The sequence below is a fragment of the Rhamphochromis sp. 'chilingali' genome (assembly GCF_963969265.1).
Source record: "Rhamphochromis sp. 'chilingali' genome assembly, chromosome: 3".
NCBI lineage: Eukaryota > Metazoa > Chordata > Actinopteri > Cichliformes > Cichlidae > Rhamphochromis > Rhamphochromis sp. 'chilingali'.
The window spans coordinates 32,186,804-32,202,934 of NC_137931.1; the positions used below are offsets into that span (position 1 = coordinate 32,186,804).

At 38.5% G+C, this 16,131-nt stretch overlaps 1 protein-coding gene across 2 annotated transcripts in view; it reads left to right on the plus strand.

The window, feature by feature from the left end:
* Positions 1 to 2,887, plus strand: part of tgfbr3 (transforming growth factor, beta receptor III) — a 68,501-nt gene extending 65,614 nt beyond the window's left edge. For both annotated transcript variants that reach the window (XM_080879110.1, XM_080879111.1), the window contains exon 17: positions 936 to 2,887. In XM_080879110.1, coding sequence (XP_080735236.1) covers positions 936 to 1,054 — 119 coding nt within the window. In that variant the 3' untranslated portion in view covers positions 1,055 to 2,887. The remainder of the gene's footprint in view (positions 1 to 935) is intronic.
* Positions 2,888 to 16,131: the final 13,244 nt, after the last annotated feature.

Genomic DNA, 16,131 nt, shown 5'->3' on the forward strand with positions numbered 1-16,131 from the left:
GTCATATATGCAAGCATATGTATAAAACACACACGACCTCTAGTACAAACTAAACTATCGATAGAACAATCTCTCTCCAGGAGAAAATGTGTTATCTTCATTTCAGATAAGCTATAAAGCAAGCGAGGGACACACTGCAGTAATAATTGTGCCAAATACTCAAATTAAACACAGACTTGGCTTTATTTCAGAAGCTGTTCATTGTCTGTCAGAGACGGTTTTTGGAAACAAACTCAAGCACTTCTATTTTCCCTTCCTTTTAGCCATTGGATCCCAAGAGTTTACGAAATGAAACGCTTATTTAGACATAGAACAATAAACCAGTCATTGGTTTGAGCTCCGGTCACAGGGCCCGTGTTGTGTTTGTTCGCCTTTATCTGCTAAAGCAAGGCTAATTGGTTCCAGACAGAAATGAACTCTGTGAACGTAGAAACATCTTCTTCTCTTTGTTTAAAATATCATCTGTCAGATAGGATGCGACCATTTGTTTCTGGTCGTTTTGAGGTGGCATCTTTAGAGGATTCGTTTTTAAAAACAGAATCTGTGGCAGATTATGGTTGAAAATGGTCAAAAATGAGGGCAGATGAAGTCCCGAGTTCTTTATACGTAAAAGTACACATTTTTTCTTAGGGATAAAAGTACATTAATCTAAATAGGAATGCTCAGATTTTATACGGGCTTCAGTGAAAGCTTTATGTCAAGTGGCAGTTATAGTAAACAGTAGGAGCTTTATGCAGCCCATTTATTCTGTGTGCAGAAGAACAATGGAGGCTCGACAGTCTTAGAGGAGTTCAATTTGTAGCTTTAACCAAATCACTTTGTAATGTTCTTGCCTAGGGTTGGCTTTTTTGTAAATTATACTCATTTTTCCTCTCTCCCTCTGGTCCAATCCCCTTTCTCCCGCGGCCACACTCCCTCTTCTGCTCTACATCTAGGTGAGACAGCTGGCACACAGCCGGTCCAGAAGTCCCAGCCTGCCTCGGAGAACAGCAGTACAGGCCACAGTATCGGCAGCATGCAAAGCACGCCGTGTTCCAGCAGCAGCACCGCGTAGCCCAGCAGGATGCACTGCCAGGAAGTTCTGACGGTTCACAGGGACCGGTTTGTTATCTCCTTCCATGAAAGGAATTATTTTTGGGGACGTGACAGGACAGAAAAAAAAAGCATGATTACAAAAAAAAGAAAAAATAACACCTTAAGTCCTTGTGCTAAATTGGTGCCACTTTAAGTGTGTGCAGACAAATGAACTGTCTTGGTTATGTTGATGTGTGTTAGTTCTGAGACACAGCTTGGCAGCCTCATCCGAGAAACAGATGCAAGTTTATTCCAGACATTTCTTTCGAATCCAAATGCTGCTTTTTTCTGACCACAACACAGCCTTTTGTTTTGACCTTAAATGGTTTGATTGGGGCTGGTTGTGCTAAGCAGGTGTGCTCAGAGAGCAAGCCAACACAATAAGGCTGGAGTGACGTCAGTATTAGTAAGTGAGATGTTGATGGCTGGGCCGGAGCACGTTGTTTTATGACAGTGGAACCTAGAAAGTTGCAAGGAAGCAAATAAACCACTATTTTCATGCGGACAAGTGTGCAGTATGAACAAGTCATCATCTTGACACAGAGATTATGGCTTTAAAAAGGTAGTCTGGGTATGAATGTATTCAAAAGGGTAAATGCCAAAAAAATGTGAATGAAAAATGTGAAAGACATGCTGAGAAAATTCCACGTTTTCGAATTGTTTGTACTTTTTAATGGATTCAGCCACACAGGTCGGTAAAGTATATTGATCTAATAGTATGCTTTAGTAACTCTTGGTATAGGCAAAGATTTGAGTTTTAGTTTCACTCAACTTCACAGGGGCATTATGGGTTCCCTTTTACTAGCTGTTGTTAATGGAAGACTTCAGCATTAAGAGAAATATTTGCTTATTCTTATTTGAGATGATTGACACTTCTTTTGTCTGTGTGTGAATTATAGAGCTCTGTTCAGTTGATGAGTGGCCTAGCTTAGCATACCTGGTGGAAATGAGTAGTTCAGGGGAGTGGTAGTCATTTCTAGGAAGACTAGTTCCGGGTAATAGGCCTAAAACACTCAGTATGTTTAAGTCATGGTGAATATAAAATACAAAATATTAGGAATCAATATTTATTTGTGACAGCAAGACTATAATTATGACATGAATAATAAATAAATTATACAGTGGGCAGGCATTGTTTTGGAACTTATTGCAGGGAGTGATTGACTCTGTTATGTGTGAGACCTTTTTAATGCTAAAGTTACAAAAATGGCCATAAATTGATTTATGTGATTTAATTTTTATATCTCTTTTATGAAATATTATTGAACATTTTACATTTTATGTAAAAAAAAAATGTTGCCCAGGCTCAGTTATAGGACTGAACTATCCCTTAGGTTTGTGGATTAGTGAGCATTAAATACTCTGTCCAAAAGTTTGGAAATAGGCCCACCAAACTACAGCTTTGGACACCGTGATGCTAGCAGCTAGGCTATTCCTTATGCTAAACCTAGCTTATCACCAACTTTTGTGTAAAGCAAAGATTTTTTAAAAATACATGCTACTTTAGATCTTGTCTTTTTATAAAAAAAAAATATCAGAAAAGTTAAAATGAAAATTTGGGACATTTTTAAGCGTGGCCTTTTTGTGCTGCATATTACTGATTCTTTCTGCCGGAAGTTTGTATGCTAAGCTACGCTAGTCCGCCACTGCTTTCAGCACTATATTCAATACTGATGCAACTCATGTTAAGCAAGTGAATAAGGGTATTTCTCGAAGCGCTGACTTGCTCGTTCAAGGCCTGTATATTTTTGTATAATACTGTAATTACTCGTGTGTGCAAAGTAGTTTTTTTTTTCTTTCTTCTTTGGAGTTTCGCTGGATCATCAGCGTGAGCTTCATTAATCAGATTTTATAATAACAGAAACTACGTTAACAGTTTTGACAGTCGTGGTTTTATATGGTAATCATGGTTTGGATCCCACAGTTTTAATTATTAGATAATCAATTGCCCGTCAGACCAACAACCCCAAAACCAAAGTTATAAAGTGAAAGCAGAACATTTTTACATTTGAAAGGCTGCAAAATAAAGATTTGGTTTGTTCTCATGATAACACGAGGACTAACTTTGTCAGTTGGCTGATGAATCATTGAACTCCTTATGAGAGAGTTTTTTGTTGTCATTTTTAAGAGATCAAACATAAAGCGTTTGGTTTTCCTTTTCCCAGATGTTTTTCTATGAATCTCGGCACTGACTGTGTGTTGAACAAGCTGCAGCTGAAGCTGACTTTTACCAACATATAGTTTCCTGCCTTCTTCAAACTGCAGCACCACGATTACTCCACCGTTGATGAATGATTGCTGTATGTGTGTGGAGGACAAACTGGGCCCTTTCCCTGCTATCATTTAACTCTGTAAGCAGTAACCAGAATGTGTATCATCTTAAAGCTTTTCATTTTTTTCTCTCCTCATGTAAACATGTATAAAGCTTTCTACAGAGAGTATAAATAAATAAATATATATATATATATATATATATATATATATATATATATATATATATATATATATATATATATATATATATATATATATATATATATATATTTGTGTATAAAATTATATTTTGGAATATATTAACTAAAAGAAATTTATTGTTTTCTATGTGTGTACGTACTGTGAATTGTGGATTTGCTCATACATAACACACATTTGCGGGAGGATTTATTTACACTATTTGTTTAAACGTTATACCATTCTTTAGGACACTTTAATGAAAATGAAATAGTAGTATTTATAGTCAGAAAGGGACTAATATTTTTGGAAAAAAAAAGTAAAAAATATGTCATGATTATTTTCTTAATTCTTTCTGTTATTTGATGGGATGATGTGTCTTATTGACTTCATAAAGAATACAATAGAAAGAGATTGTTATTATTATCATATGTAAACAAATCTGGAATACAAATCTTTTGTTTAAGCATGATATTATTTTGTCAGATAGTGTTTGGGTTCAATTTTCCATGTGCCGCTTCTCGCTATTTTATATAAATTGTGTCAGATATGAAGTAATGAAATCAGATGTTGTGCATCTTAAGTATAAAGTTTATTTCACTAAAGATAAGCTGTAGCTATAGATGTAAAAATATATATTTTTCCACATAAAATTAGTAAAGGATGGAGTCCTCCCCATTGTTATATAAAAAAAAACCCAGATACCCAACTTGTTTTGGTTCTTTGGTTGTCACAACAGTGACATATACCCTCTTTTAAGATAATGAAAAAAATATGAAATCATGCCTAAACCCCTGATGGAACAGTGGAAAAAAAAAAAATCAACCTTCAGTTATTTTGATAGTGGAAACCCAACTGTTTTCAATAACACCCGAGAAATATTTTTTATTAAGCTGTATTAGAAACACTCGGTTTGGAGCAACCTTCACAGCTTGTTTGTTTTATCGGGCTTCCTGCCATGTGTGTGTCCACAGCCAAAATCCAGCTAAAAGCTTTATTTGGTAAAGCTAAGTTATGCATATATGCAGCAGTCCTTTTGCAGAGCACTGTTGCTGTTAGCAATTAGCATAATTGTAAAAAAACAATATCCCACTGCAGGGTACAGTGATCATCCTCAGTGAAAGATCCATGCGCTGCAGAGTTGAAATGTGCCGCAGCCTATAATCAGCAGCTGTAGCGGGATTAACGCTTTTGGCATTCCTGTACTTTTGTGGTTTCTCTTATCGAGTGTGGCGAAGCCATTTTAAACATATAATTATCCCCCTCACCCCCCACCCGCCCTCATCCACTCATGCTGTTAAGCGCCCGAGCCTCGAGTTATGTTCTGGATCTAATCTTCTCATTTGAGATAATTTGGGGATATTTTTCACTCAAACTAACAATTCAATACAATTTGTGAGAGTCACTTTTCAAATACCAACATTCCTCCCTGAGTTGTGCCCCAGTGCAAGCTGGGAAAAACTTCAAAACTTCCCCCCCCCTCATGAACAGGTATGGATAATGTCGGGTTTTTAATAAATACGAAATAATGCTGTCCCACACCAAACGTGTTACTGTAGCAGTAAAAGATGTGGCTTCGCTGAGAGACAGTAAATGCTGAATTCAGAACAGCTGAAAATTGGAGCATAAATCCATAGATTAGTTATGGATTACTAGTTACTGATTGTATTTTTTTTAACCATTTGACTACCTCATGTTTTTCTATGAATGTGTTATTTGTGTGTCTGTATCTATGTGAGTGTTTGCTTTGCTATGGATTATTTTTCTGGGGCCCCATTATGGTTTGAAAGCAGTTTCCCATTTGATTTTTGAAAGCAACCAATGGCAAATTACAACTTCCCCTTAATGCCAAGACGGCCTTTTATTGGTGTTTGTACATGTGTCAAGCGTAAGTTAGCCGTTATTGTTCCATTTGGTTTATAAAACTTTTTATATGCACGACATTTGTATTCCCATTATGACCAATAAATGTTCATGATAACTCACGAAATTGTCATGACTGTTCATTTTGCTGCCATTTTTTTAGGTATTTAGTTGAGTCTTATTTGTGAGTGTATGTACATGTGGGTAACTCCTATAAGGATGCAGTTTGGAACAATGAGCTGCAATAATGATGTGTTAGGTTTGGCTCTTTGGCGCTAAAGCCATGACTCGCCACTGGTGAGCTCATAGCGTGATATAGACCATGTGGACCTCTGCCTTGAGGATTCCATAGGGGGGATGGGGGTGACCATTGAGATGAGTGCAATGTGAGTCCTTACCCTTTTTTGTTTTTGATTAGGGCTCCTTAGAGACAGCTGTAAGCAGCCTGCCTTGGAGTAAACTGAAAAGGGAAAGAGGCCAAGGGCGAAGAGTAAAGCAGCTCTTTTGCCAGCTCTGTTTTGGCTCAGTACGTCCACATGTCCCAAATCCTTCAGACCCCTTTCAAGTTTTTGTTTCTGTATCTGTAATTTTTTCCCCCCAAAAGCGGCCCCACCGAGGCATCCTCAGGCTGCAACACTCTTGTCCAACTGATGACTAATTTATTGAATTTTTCAACAAACGAATCAGCCCGTAGATTATGATGTCATTATTTTTATTTCCAACTTTCCCTTTCTGGGTACCTGGAACACACATTTGTTGTTCTGTAGCTAATCTGTTTAGTCACTGATTGCATGTGGCCCAGACAATATAGCATGACAAATGCAGGATGAAATTAAAAAGAGATGTTTTTTTTTTTTCTTTTCTGGCTTTTTTAAATTTTATTTTAAAAGCTGACAAGACTCCAAACACTGACGCTGGGGAGGCCAGACTAATTTAGACCAGACATCTGGTCCTAAAGTTGATTATGTGAAGCAAGTTAAGTGAGAAGATTGGGAAATTTTTGGCTGTTATACAACAACAGAGGGGGATGAGACCAGATTAACAGTCTGTGGACCTACGCAGAGCTTTAGCAGCTACAGCACCTCTTCCTTTCTCAGGGCACAAAACTATATTGCGGCAGGAAAAAGAACACATTATTCATAGATGAAAAGCAGACATGTTGTGCGTTTGCTAACAAACCTTGCACTGAAAAAAGCAGGTCCTTAGTGTCAAATGAAATCTGATCTCATTTGAGAAAACACAGTTCTAAGAAAATCTCAACTGGTGCATCTCTGCCGGATCTGATCCACACAGTCACACTCATTGTAATATATTTGGTGCATCTTTTATATTATGTACCGATGATAATAAAGCCAACAGTCTATAGTGCAAATACTTGGGGGCAGAAGAGCTTGAAACGTTTTCAGGGAGTTTTGACTCGATTACTAAGTTTATTTTCAAGCAGCATTGTTGGTGAATAAACGTGAATGAAACAACTGAAAATTCGTTTAGATTTGCCACTAATGTAAGAGTGGAACTGGGCCTCTGTGTTGAGTGTCATATCATGTTTGTGCGGACTCCTCTGATTTCCACAGGTCCTGCAATAGCACATATGGTCTCAATCAACTAATCATCGAACTCCAGAATATATATCCCCGGTCCTGCCACTCATTCTTACCATATTGTTCTGTCAACAGTGAGGCATTCCTTTGCTCACTGTTGGTTACTCCCTGTTGCTCATGACAAATGCGATCTCTGGCTCACCTCCCCTCCACACAATAAACCTTTTGTTAAATCTTGCAAACCTTTCCCGTGTTAATACAACCTGTTGCCATTTGTTACTTTTAGTGAAGGGGTCATTTTTACTGCTTCTGCAGCTAAAAATAATCAGTGTTTATTGGTACACTGAAGAAGCTATTAGTATATCGGATGGAGAGCTCAGGTTGGGCAGTTTGGAGAGGCAAGGCTGAGATGGTTTGGACATGTGCAGAGGAGGGACATAATTGACAAAGGATGTTGAACATGGAGCTGCCATAGAGTAAAAGAGGAAGACCTCAGAGAAGAAGAAAGGTGTGTGTCACAGTTGATGATGACAGATATAGCGTGAGACAACAGCAGATGATCATTTTAGATGAACTTTAGAATTATCTGTTGGCCACCGTACCCAAGGTTGTTCATTTTCAAGTTTTGAGGCAGTTAACTGAGAGTGGAAAATGCTTAGGTGCTGAAAAAAGATCAAACTTATGAAACTACTAAAAAAAATGTGAAGTCACAACAAAATGAGATAAAATTACTTCAACAAAACAACTCATGACCCAAAAAAAGACTCAAAATAAACACAAGAAGATGTTAAACCAGCCTCGGAGAGACCAAAATGACCGCAAGGAGAATCAAAATGACAACACAAACAACGCCCTGCTTTCAGTTTGGGTGTCTCACTAACATGAGTGAGTCAGTAGGGGGCTTTGACACATCTCTGCCCTGGGACCCATTGTCACACAGTTCTTCCATGAGGTTAACATTACTCACTAACATCAGCCAAAGGGTTCCCACTGCACTTCATGTACACACACGGTGATATTTTCAAAATCTCCTTGCAGGTCTCTGCTGAGATATCCCTCAAATCTGCGTTTCAACAAGTTCAACATATTGAGCAATAAAAGTGTTTATTTGGTCCAGTTAGCATACCATTCCTATTGGAGGTAATTTTTTCTCAGCCATGCTAAAACTATAGCCCCTGTCTGAGGTCCACTAACTTTAACCTCACATCACAGCTGGTTCTTATACTGCGCAAAAATATGACTAGGCTACATTTCATTTTGCTGCCAGAATCCATAAAACAGGACTCATTTTGCTGAATTGCAAGTTCTGCTTTGATTGTGGCACATGGGTACTGCATGTGCTTTTTTTTCTTTTTTTTTCTTTGTAGAGATTGGAGGCCCTCGTGCTTATTGCTGGAAAATGGAAAAGAGTGATTCCAGTTGGAAGACAAGTAAAAAGTTCTGTAGCTTGAAATTACACTCCTCCTCATAATGACAAACCTCAATTATAACTAGTTTTATACCACAAACATCTCCCAGTCAATTAATGTTAACATCTTTTCTTTTTTCTCTCTCTCTGCGCTCATTTCTTCATCTCCAAGCTGGACCTCTGCATGCATGTGTGCAATGTGTGTATTCATGCATGATACGCACGCACGAGCCAAACAGGGTCCTTCCTCCCTGCGTTTAATTTCACCAAGCGGTTTGCTGCCCAAGCCGCAATCCAAGCTGAAAACAAAAACAAACTGGAAAAACTGAGCCAGCACTCGTCGATTCTTCCAGTTCATAAGTCTGTACTGTTTGGACAAACTTTCCTGTTTGAAAAAGCTGTTCTCTCTATCCACATGCTTCTCTAATGAAGGAGTCTGGGGACCACAAAAAACCTGCTAGACTCATCATATTCGCCTCATCTAGTGTTCACTTCATCGTGATCTACATGTGTCTGCATTATACTCGCACCTGGCAGCACCTTCCCTTGCACAGGAGAAGTCAGATTGCATAAACCCAACAGTTTCCTGTGAAAATAACTCTATTTTCATTTGAGGCAGGCGGCAGTTTATGTTTCTGCTAGTGTGGTCGAAGTCGTAATTTCTTAGGAGGAGCCTAGGGGCGCACGTGGCTCGTGCAGACACATCATTCATTTACACTTGACCAAATTGTGGCCTCAGCCCCAAAGCAACTTTAACCGCTCTGGGAGGTGGTTTTGAGTGGATGACACATAAACAGATTAGAATCCCGAACCACAATCTGTTGGTTGTTTTATGCGTTACTTGTCGTTTTTGATAGATCCAAAAAGCGGCTCTCTAAATGAGCAAACAGATATGTTTATGTTTTTGTGACACTAAGTCATAGACTGAATTGGAGGTTTTTAACCTTTGCGAGTGACTGTTATTGCTCTAAAACTCACAGAGCGCAGGACCATCACTGATTATTTTCAACAGAAGGAACTTTTGTTGAGCTCGTTTGGATTTGTGCCACATCAATCATATCATCTGCGGTGCAGATGCCATTAATGCAACAGATGGTGCCTGCTTTTATGTTTGCAGATGTGTGTTTAGAATACCATTTTCTGCCTGTTGCTTTTTATTCAGTTTACCGAAAATACCTTGTTAAATAAATCTTTAACAAACTACCACAACGCCAATGTCACATGACTTGCACGGAGTAGAGAAAAGAATCACAAGTCGGTAAATATTTTTAACAATTTACTCTTATTTTGTCAAGTATGATCAATCATCTTTGGTTAGTCGAAGTCAAATTAAGGACGTAGGCATTTTTTTTCCCTCTTGTTTTCCTCTGGCCATAAAATTTGGTAAAACCAAAATCAAATCTAGATGAAGTGGAAAAGTAATGCTTTGTTATACTGAACATACTATAGTACATAAGACAGATTTTATATAAGATTTCATATCTTTACAAGAAAGCCAAATGTATCCTGATCCAAAAGAGAATATTGGCTTTGACTTTGGAGTCATTGGTGTTAAACTGATATTTGTTAGTTTGGGATTTACTGTGTTAGTTTTGGTTTTTACGTGTCATTGGTTCTAACCATTTTTTGTTGTTGTTGTTGTTGTTGTTGTTTTAACTGTAGCACTGACTTGAAAATTAATGTCTTGGGAGATGTAGGTTTTGAACTTGGTATGCTAAAGCCGAATGTGACAGGAACAGATTCTGATGAGCGCCAGTTACCTTTTGAGACAATAATTAGCAGCTTTTCCTGTTCCTGTTAACACATTAAAGTTTTAACTCTCACACACAGTCTCACCTGCAGATGCCTTACTGTATGTGTGTTCATTGGTGTAAGACAACACTGCTTGTCTGCGAGTAGGGCAGAGTGTATTGTTGAGGAGAAAGGTGCCAGAAGGAATGGCACCTTGTTATATTAGTGTTTGTATATTAAAAGCTTTAAAAACAATCTTCTGAAACCCCTAGAACTGAATCACAAAACTTGGGACGTGTCAAACTTAGGAACTTACTAGGAACTTCATCACCTGGCCTTGATGCTTAATGCGAAGTTCCAGTTATCTCTGAAATAAAATAATTTGAGCTTAGTTAGGTTTATTAGGTTTATTTTTGACACACAAACACACACACAAAAAAAACCTGGCTTATGGGACATTAATCTTCTTTTCAGTTTAACTACACAGAATCTGATTCCTGAAAACACAGCTTTTACTTACTGCCCGGGCCCACAAGTGACACGCAGCAAAAGTTGCACGAGGAAAGGCCAGACTTCATTAAGATCTGTTTTTCCATCCAGGATCCGGCAAAATGCCTCGCCATCCCTCAAGAGTTCAAATCTATGCTGTAACCAAACCAAATACACCAGGTCCAAGTACCCTCTACTAAGCACAACCAGATGCCTGCCCCCTTCTGAAAGAGAAAGAGAAAATACACACCTTTCCTGTGATTGGTCCAGTGGAAGCCCCAGCTGATCAGTGAAATCTGTCATCCAGAAAACAGATGTGCAGAAATTATGTTTGCTGCCCGAGGCAGCACTGAAAGGTGAACGAGGCAGAGGTGTAATTTAAGAATAGTAAAATAGTGCATGGAAAGGGAAAGCTGCTGCAGCTGACACTGACACACCGAGAGGCCAATGCCAAATTTTCAGTGGGTTTAGTGGTGAAAACCGCTGGAATCAGAAAACTGATTGCCTTCATTTTAGGCATGAGTAACTACGTTCATGCATAATTTTATCATTTGATTAATTCAGTTTTTCTGGTCAATAACAAATGCTTTGTAGATAAGGGCTCCTACTATATTAAATTATAATATAATAACCAGAAATACAGTTTTCTGTTTACTGCAGAAACGAAAGTGAGATGAAATCCACCTGAAGATCACAAATAGCCTGAGGCACTGACCCAACCTTCAAACTCCCCAGATTCTTATTCAATTGAGCATCCATGGGATGCCCCAGAGCAAGTTTGATCCAAGGAGACCCTCCAATTCAACCCACGGGATCTAAGATAACCCACTCCCAATGTTCTGTGTCAATGCCTCTCTGGTCAGAGTTGTTTTAGTTGTTTAGGTGGCTTTAATGTGTTGTTGAACAGTGTATGCTGACTGTACTTTAAATGGCCTCAATAACATCATCAAATTCATTGATAACCGATCACATATCCGGCCGGCATGACAGAACAGAAAAACAATAGCAGTGTGGATCAGGTGGGAGTCTGTTTCACAAACTAGTCCTCAAAGCCTGGAGCAGCCCTGAGGCTGAGAGACATGTTCTCAAATAAAGGCCATGATGCAGGCTCTCAATTTAGTTTCTGGCATTTGTCACTATAGATGATGAAGAAACGTCATACCACTCATCTTTTTTTTTTTAATTGGACAAATCATTAAAAATCAGCCTTTGACCCCTTGCCTTTGAGTCATTTTCCATGAAAATAACAAAAAAGAACATATGACATGAAAAAATGAATGTGTACATATGTCAGAGTTAAATTGTGGTGATGACTGTGAGAACGGCAAAGGCGTTGATTCCAAAAGGTTTTAACTGAAAAAACAGAAAATGCAATTCGACCGTCATTATAAAACCAGTATGTCACGACATAACTATTGCCCATTAAGTTCATAGCACCCACACTAAACATTATAACTGCAAAAGTGTGCAGTAAATCATCTCCTGTCTTATCCTAACAGTGTGATCCAGTGCAGCAATAGCTAACCAGCAGAGCGGGCAGATAGGAAAGGTGTGTTTATATTAAAAACCAGCAGACAGATAACAACTGCTATTTTGGATTTTCATGTGCGGATTTAACACCTGCAACACGAAGGAACAATTATGACTCCGAAATAAATTAAATAATTAGAAACAATCGAATCATGACTGTTTAGTCTGATAACATCTTGAATCTGTTGGTCTTGGAATTAGGCTCGGCTCTTAACGTCATATCCAGACTTACTTGAAAACATGAGGTAATTGCTGATGGCTCTGTTTTGTAATATTTCACAAAAAAGGAGGAAAAAGGATCTCATGTATCTTGTTGGCATTAGAGTAAGCTAGGAGTCTAATAAGCTTGCAGCAAGTGGTACCGATCAGCCTTAAATTGTCATGGTTCTGGCAGGCACTGCTGCTTTTTTCACCCTGTTTTTCTCCTGCTTTCAGGTGGAGTGTGGGCAGTGCCCTGACTTGCTTGTTCCACCCATGGGCAGGTCCACATTAAGTTGTAATTCTGCCCTTGAAAGAGACCTAAGTAAGAATTTAATCAAAATACTGTGTGTACAATTCACTCCTCAAATTCCATTAAACACCACTAACCAGTTTTCTCCTCTCTGGTAAACTGAAAACCTGACTGCAATAAAAGCTGCATTGGGCTCTTTGGGTCTCCCTCCTCACTTCCACTCGTTCCTGTTAATATGACACAAAGAGGAAAACTGGCATCTGTTTTAAGGTACCTCAAGGACAAATATGGAATATTTTCTCCTAATTGTGGTCATGTTACTGGCAAAGAAAAACAGCAGAATACAATTACCAAGGTATCCTATAATGGGGCCCTCTATGTTGGCTGGACTGAGTTAAATTCCAGAGACACGTCACCAAAAAGACTCCCCGAGGAGTTCTCATCTCTTCTCCTTCTCACAATCTTAAAAACAGACACCGTGCAACCCAGTCAAGCTTAGGTTACACCTGGCTGTGGTTTGTCCTCTTCTTCTTTACTCCTGCTACTGCAAGAGAGTTTTTAAATTCTGTTTTTAAATGTGTTCTGCATTACTTTGGTTGTACAGAGCTCTCACAGAATGTGACGTTATTGCAAATCTGCTAATTTATACATTCTAAAAGCTTGGCTTGACATGCTCTTCAATTCATCTAAAGATCAAAAATGCCTGTAGACAGCAGTGATTAATTAAAGAGCTCACGTCATGAGGGCCCCACACAACAGTCTCACAACTTTGTAGATTTAGAGACCGTTCACACTGAGATATCTGCTCCTTATACTCTGCAGGCTGTCAGGAGCAGAAGGGCAGCAGGCTGTTAATTTATTAAAACTTGCTGATTCTTATAAAAGTCCTGCTGGCCTGATTGCTCTGATGTAAACAGTGCTCTCCCAACTCTGAAGATCCAGTCATGCAGTGCTACCACGAGAGTCTACTTTACACCCTATATGGTCAGCATAGTAAAACCACTCAGGGTTAGGTCCCAAAACAAATTATTCACATGGACCTCTGTTTATGGAAGTGTCACACATCTCCAGGATTCACATTTTTGTGAAGGTTCTTGTCCTGTTCTGGAGCCCAGCTGTGCAAAGATTCACCATGAAAAACATGGGGAAAATAAGCATTACGCCCTGCCGTAACGGTGCACTTTAACAACACGATGTTATAAATCTCTATGAACAATATTCTACAAACACACGATTAATACTGACATCCATGAAAACGCCACACATTGCTCTGCATCTGAGAGACCTCTGCAGGCCAGCAGATGCTGACTTCCATCGGTTTACATCAGCTGTTCAGCTTATTAGGTATGCACATGTGTTGCATTTGTTCACCATTTTTTCTAATAATGAGGGGAATTTATTGGAGTGCTAACACCTCAGTACTGGGATAAATCACAAGTAGATATGATGCAGAGCAGAGTGCTCTGCCCTTGGTGAGCAGTGCTGAGAGTTTCTAGGCACACAGTATTTTGGTTGATCTACTAATGCATTACCCAGATGCATTTTTCCCCACTCTGTTATTATGGAGGTCCTGGGTGAGCGTCCCTGCAAGGCAGGTCTGGGGCTTATCACGAAACAAACAAACAAAAGTTAAACAAATCAACAATATTTTCAAGCTGAGCTATATCCATCCATTGTTTTCTGCTTAACTGATTCAAGATTGTGGTTAGGGAGGAGCCTATCACAGCTGTGACCAGGCAACAGGTTGCCAGTGTATGCAAGGCTAACACATCAAAATGATTTTGACACAACAGAAATTCTTGCATGGATGGATGGATATATATATTTTGGGCATTAAAACTGCAATGCATGCATGCGATTGTGTAAATCCTGTTAGCAGTGGTGAATGGCATTTAATATTTTGAGCAACGACCGTATATAAAAGATGGTTGTATCCACTGTAACATCATTGGTTACTGCATCATTGGCTAGCAGGCCTTTTTAGCAAGGTATATTCATTATTCACTGGGATATTGTATAGGGTGCAAACTTTGTCTAGACTTGTAATAAATGTAAATGTAAAGCTTTAGAGTGTCTTAGTACCAGCAAACACTGTGAAAAATACAATACTAGCCATGCTCCCTAATGATGCATAACTTTAAGCTACTTCACTTTAAGTGACCAAGTTACAGAAAAAAACCCTTCATGAACACAAGGATACTGAAGGGGTGATCTAATTATAGCGACGATTTTTCACTAAAATGTTTATTTCTTCTTTATTTTATCATGAGAGTCTAGGATAATCCTTTTTTTTTTAACCAAACTCAATTGGCCATTTGAGAAACTAAATTTTTGAGAAATTCAACATAGGATTTAATTTCTAGAATGAAGCGGTTACTTCATTGTTACCCCATATTCCCTGTGGCAGAAATGAACGACTAAAACAGGGCAATGAAGTACTAAAACCAAAGTGATACACAGAATAATATGGTAAGACTCCAGAGAGAAGCTTTGCTTATGCTTAATAAATCACTATTTATCACGTAAATGATCAAATATTTCAGAATTAAGTGAATATTTTATGTCATTAGTTATCAAAATTACACCTATAATCATAGCCTTTTAGCCAAAGAAGCCCAAGAGACATTAGTTAATTACCTTGCAAGGGCTAGTTAAGCTTTCATGGAAGCCTTCCTAGAAATTACAAAGCCCCATCAAAGGGCAGAGCTATTTTACATCAGATTCTATACTGCAGAATGTAATATTTAAATGATAATATTCATTATTAAAAGTCATTCAGACCTGTACAAAAAATAGAGAATTGTGTAAAAAAATATAATAATTTTTTGATCTTGCATGAACACTGCTGTTTTAAAATAATCTGTTCTGCAGTCGTTGTTCCTTCCCTCTGATGATGAACCCACATGTAAACCTTTCTTGCTGCCGTGAAACAGATGGCTCACCTGGTTTTTAGTGTTTGAGACTCATGTTCTTTTTGCCCCATAACCAGGGATCCCTCCTTTCCTCCCAGTTTGGCTGGTGACCAAATAAATATCCTTCTTCATTCTGCAGTGCTAACAGAGCAACCTTGTTGTGTGAAAAACTGACTGTGCCTTATGTATCAGTGCTGATTGAATGGACTTCTTGAGTTCTTCGCCACTTATGGGTCTGTTGAACCTGTCAGCATCATCTCCAGCTGTGCTCTTCTATCTTCTATAAGTTTCCATACAAGATTTCAGCTCTTCCTTTTTATGTTTTTCCTTGTTTTCTTTGTTCTTTGGTGCTGCTTGAAGGGCGAGGATAAAACAGCCATCGGGGGTCTTAATTTAGACATTTAATGTGATCTTGGACTTGACTTCTTGAAAACCTTTATTTGTGCAAAACTCAACTGGATCTGATCATTTAGACTGTGCTTGTTTATTTAATAATTACCTCGTTTAGTACTGCCAAATAAAAACCACACTTCCTGCTACATTATATGTCTCTACATGATGTTATTAAGCAGTAAAAATGGGATATTACTATTGACATAAAAAATATCCCACTTTGGCACTCCCTATTGGTAGCCATGGAAATAACTGGGCTTAAGTATAACAATGCCAGAAGAGTAATGT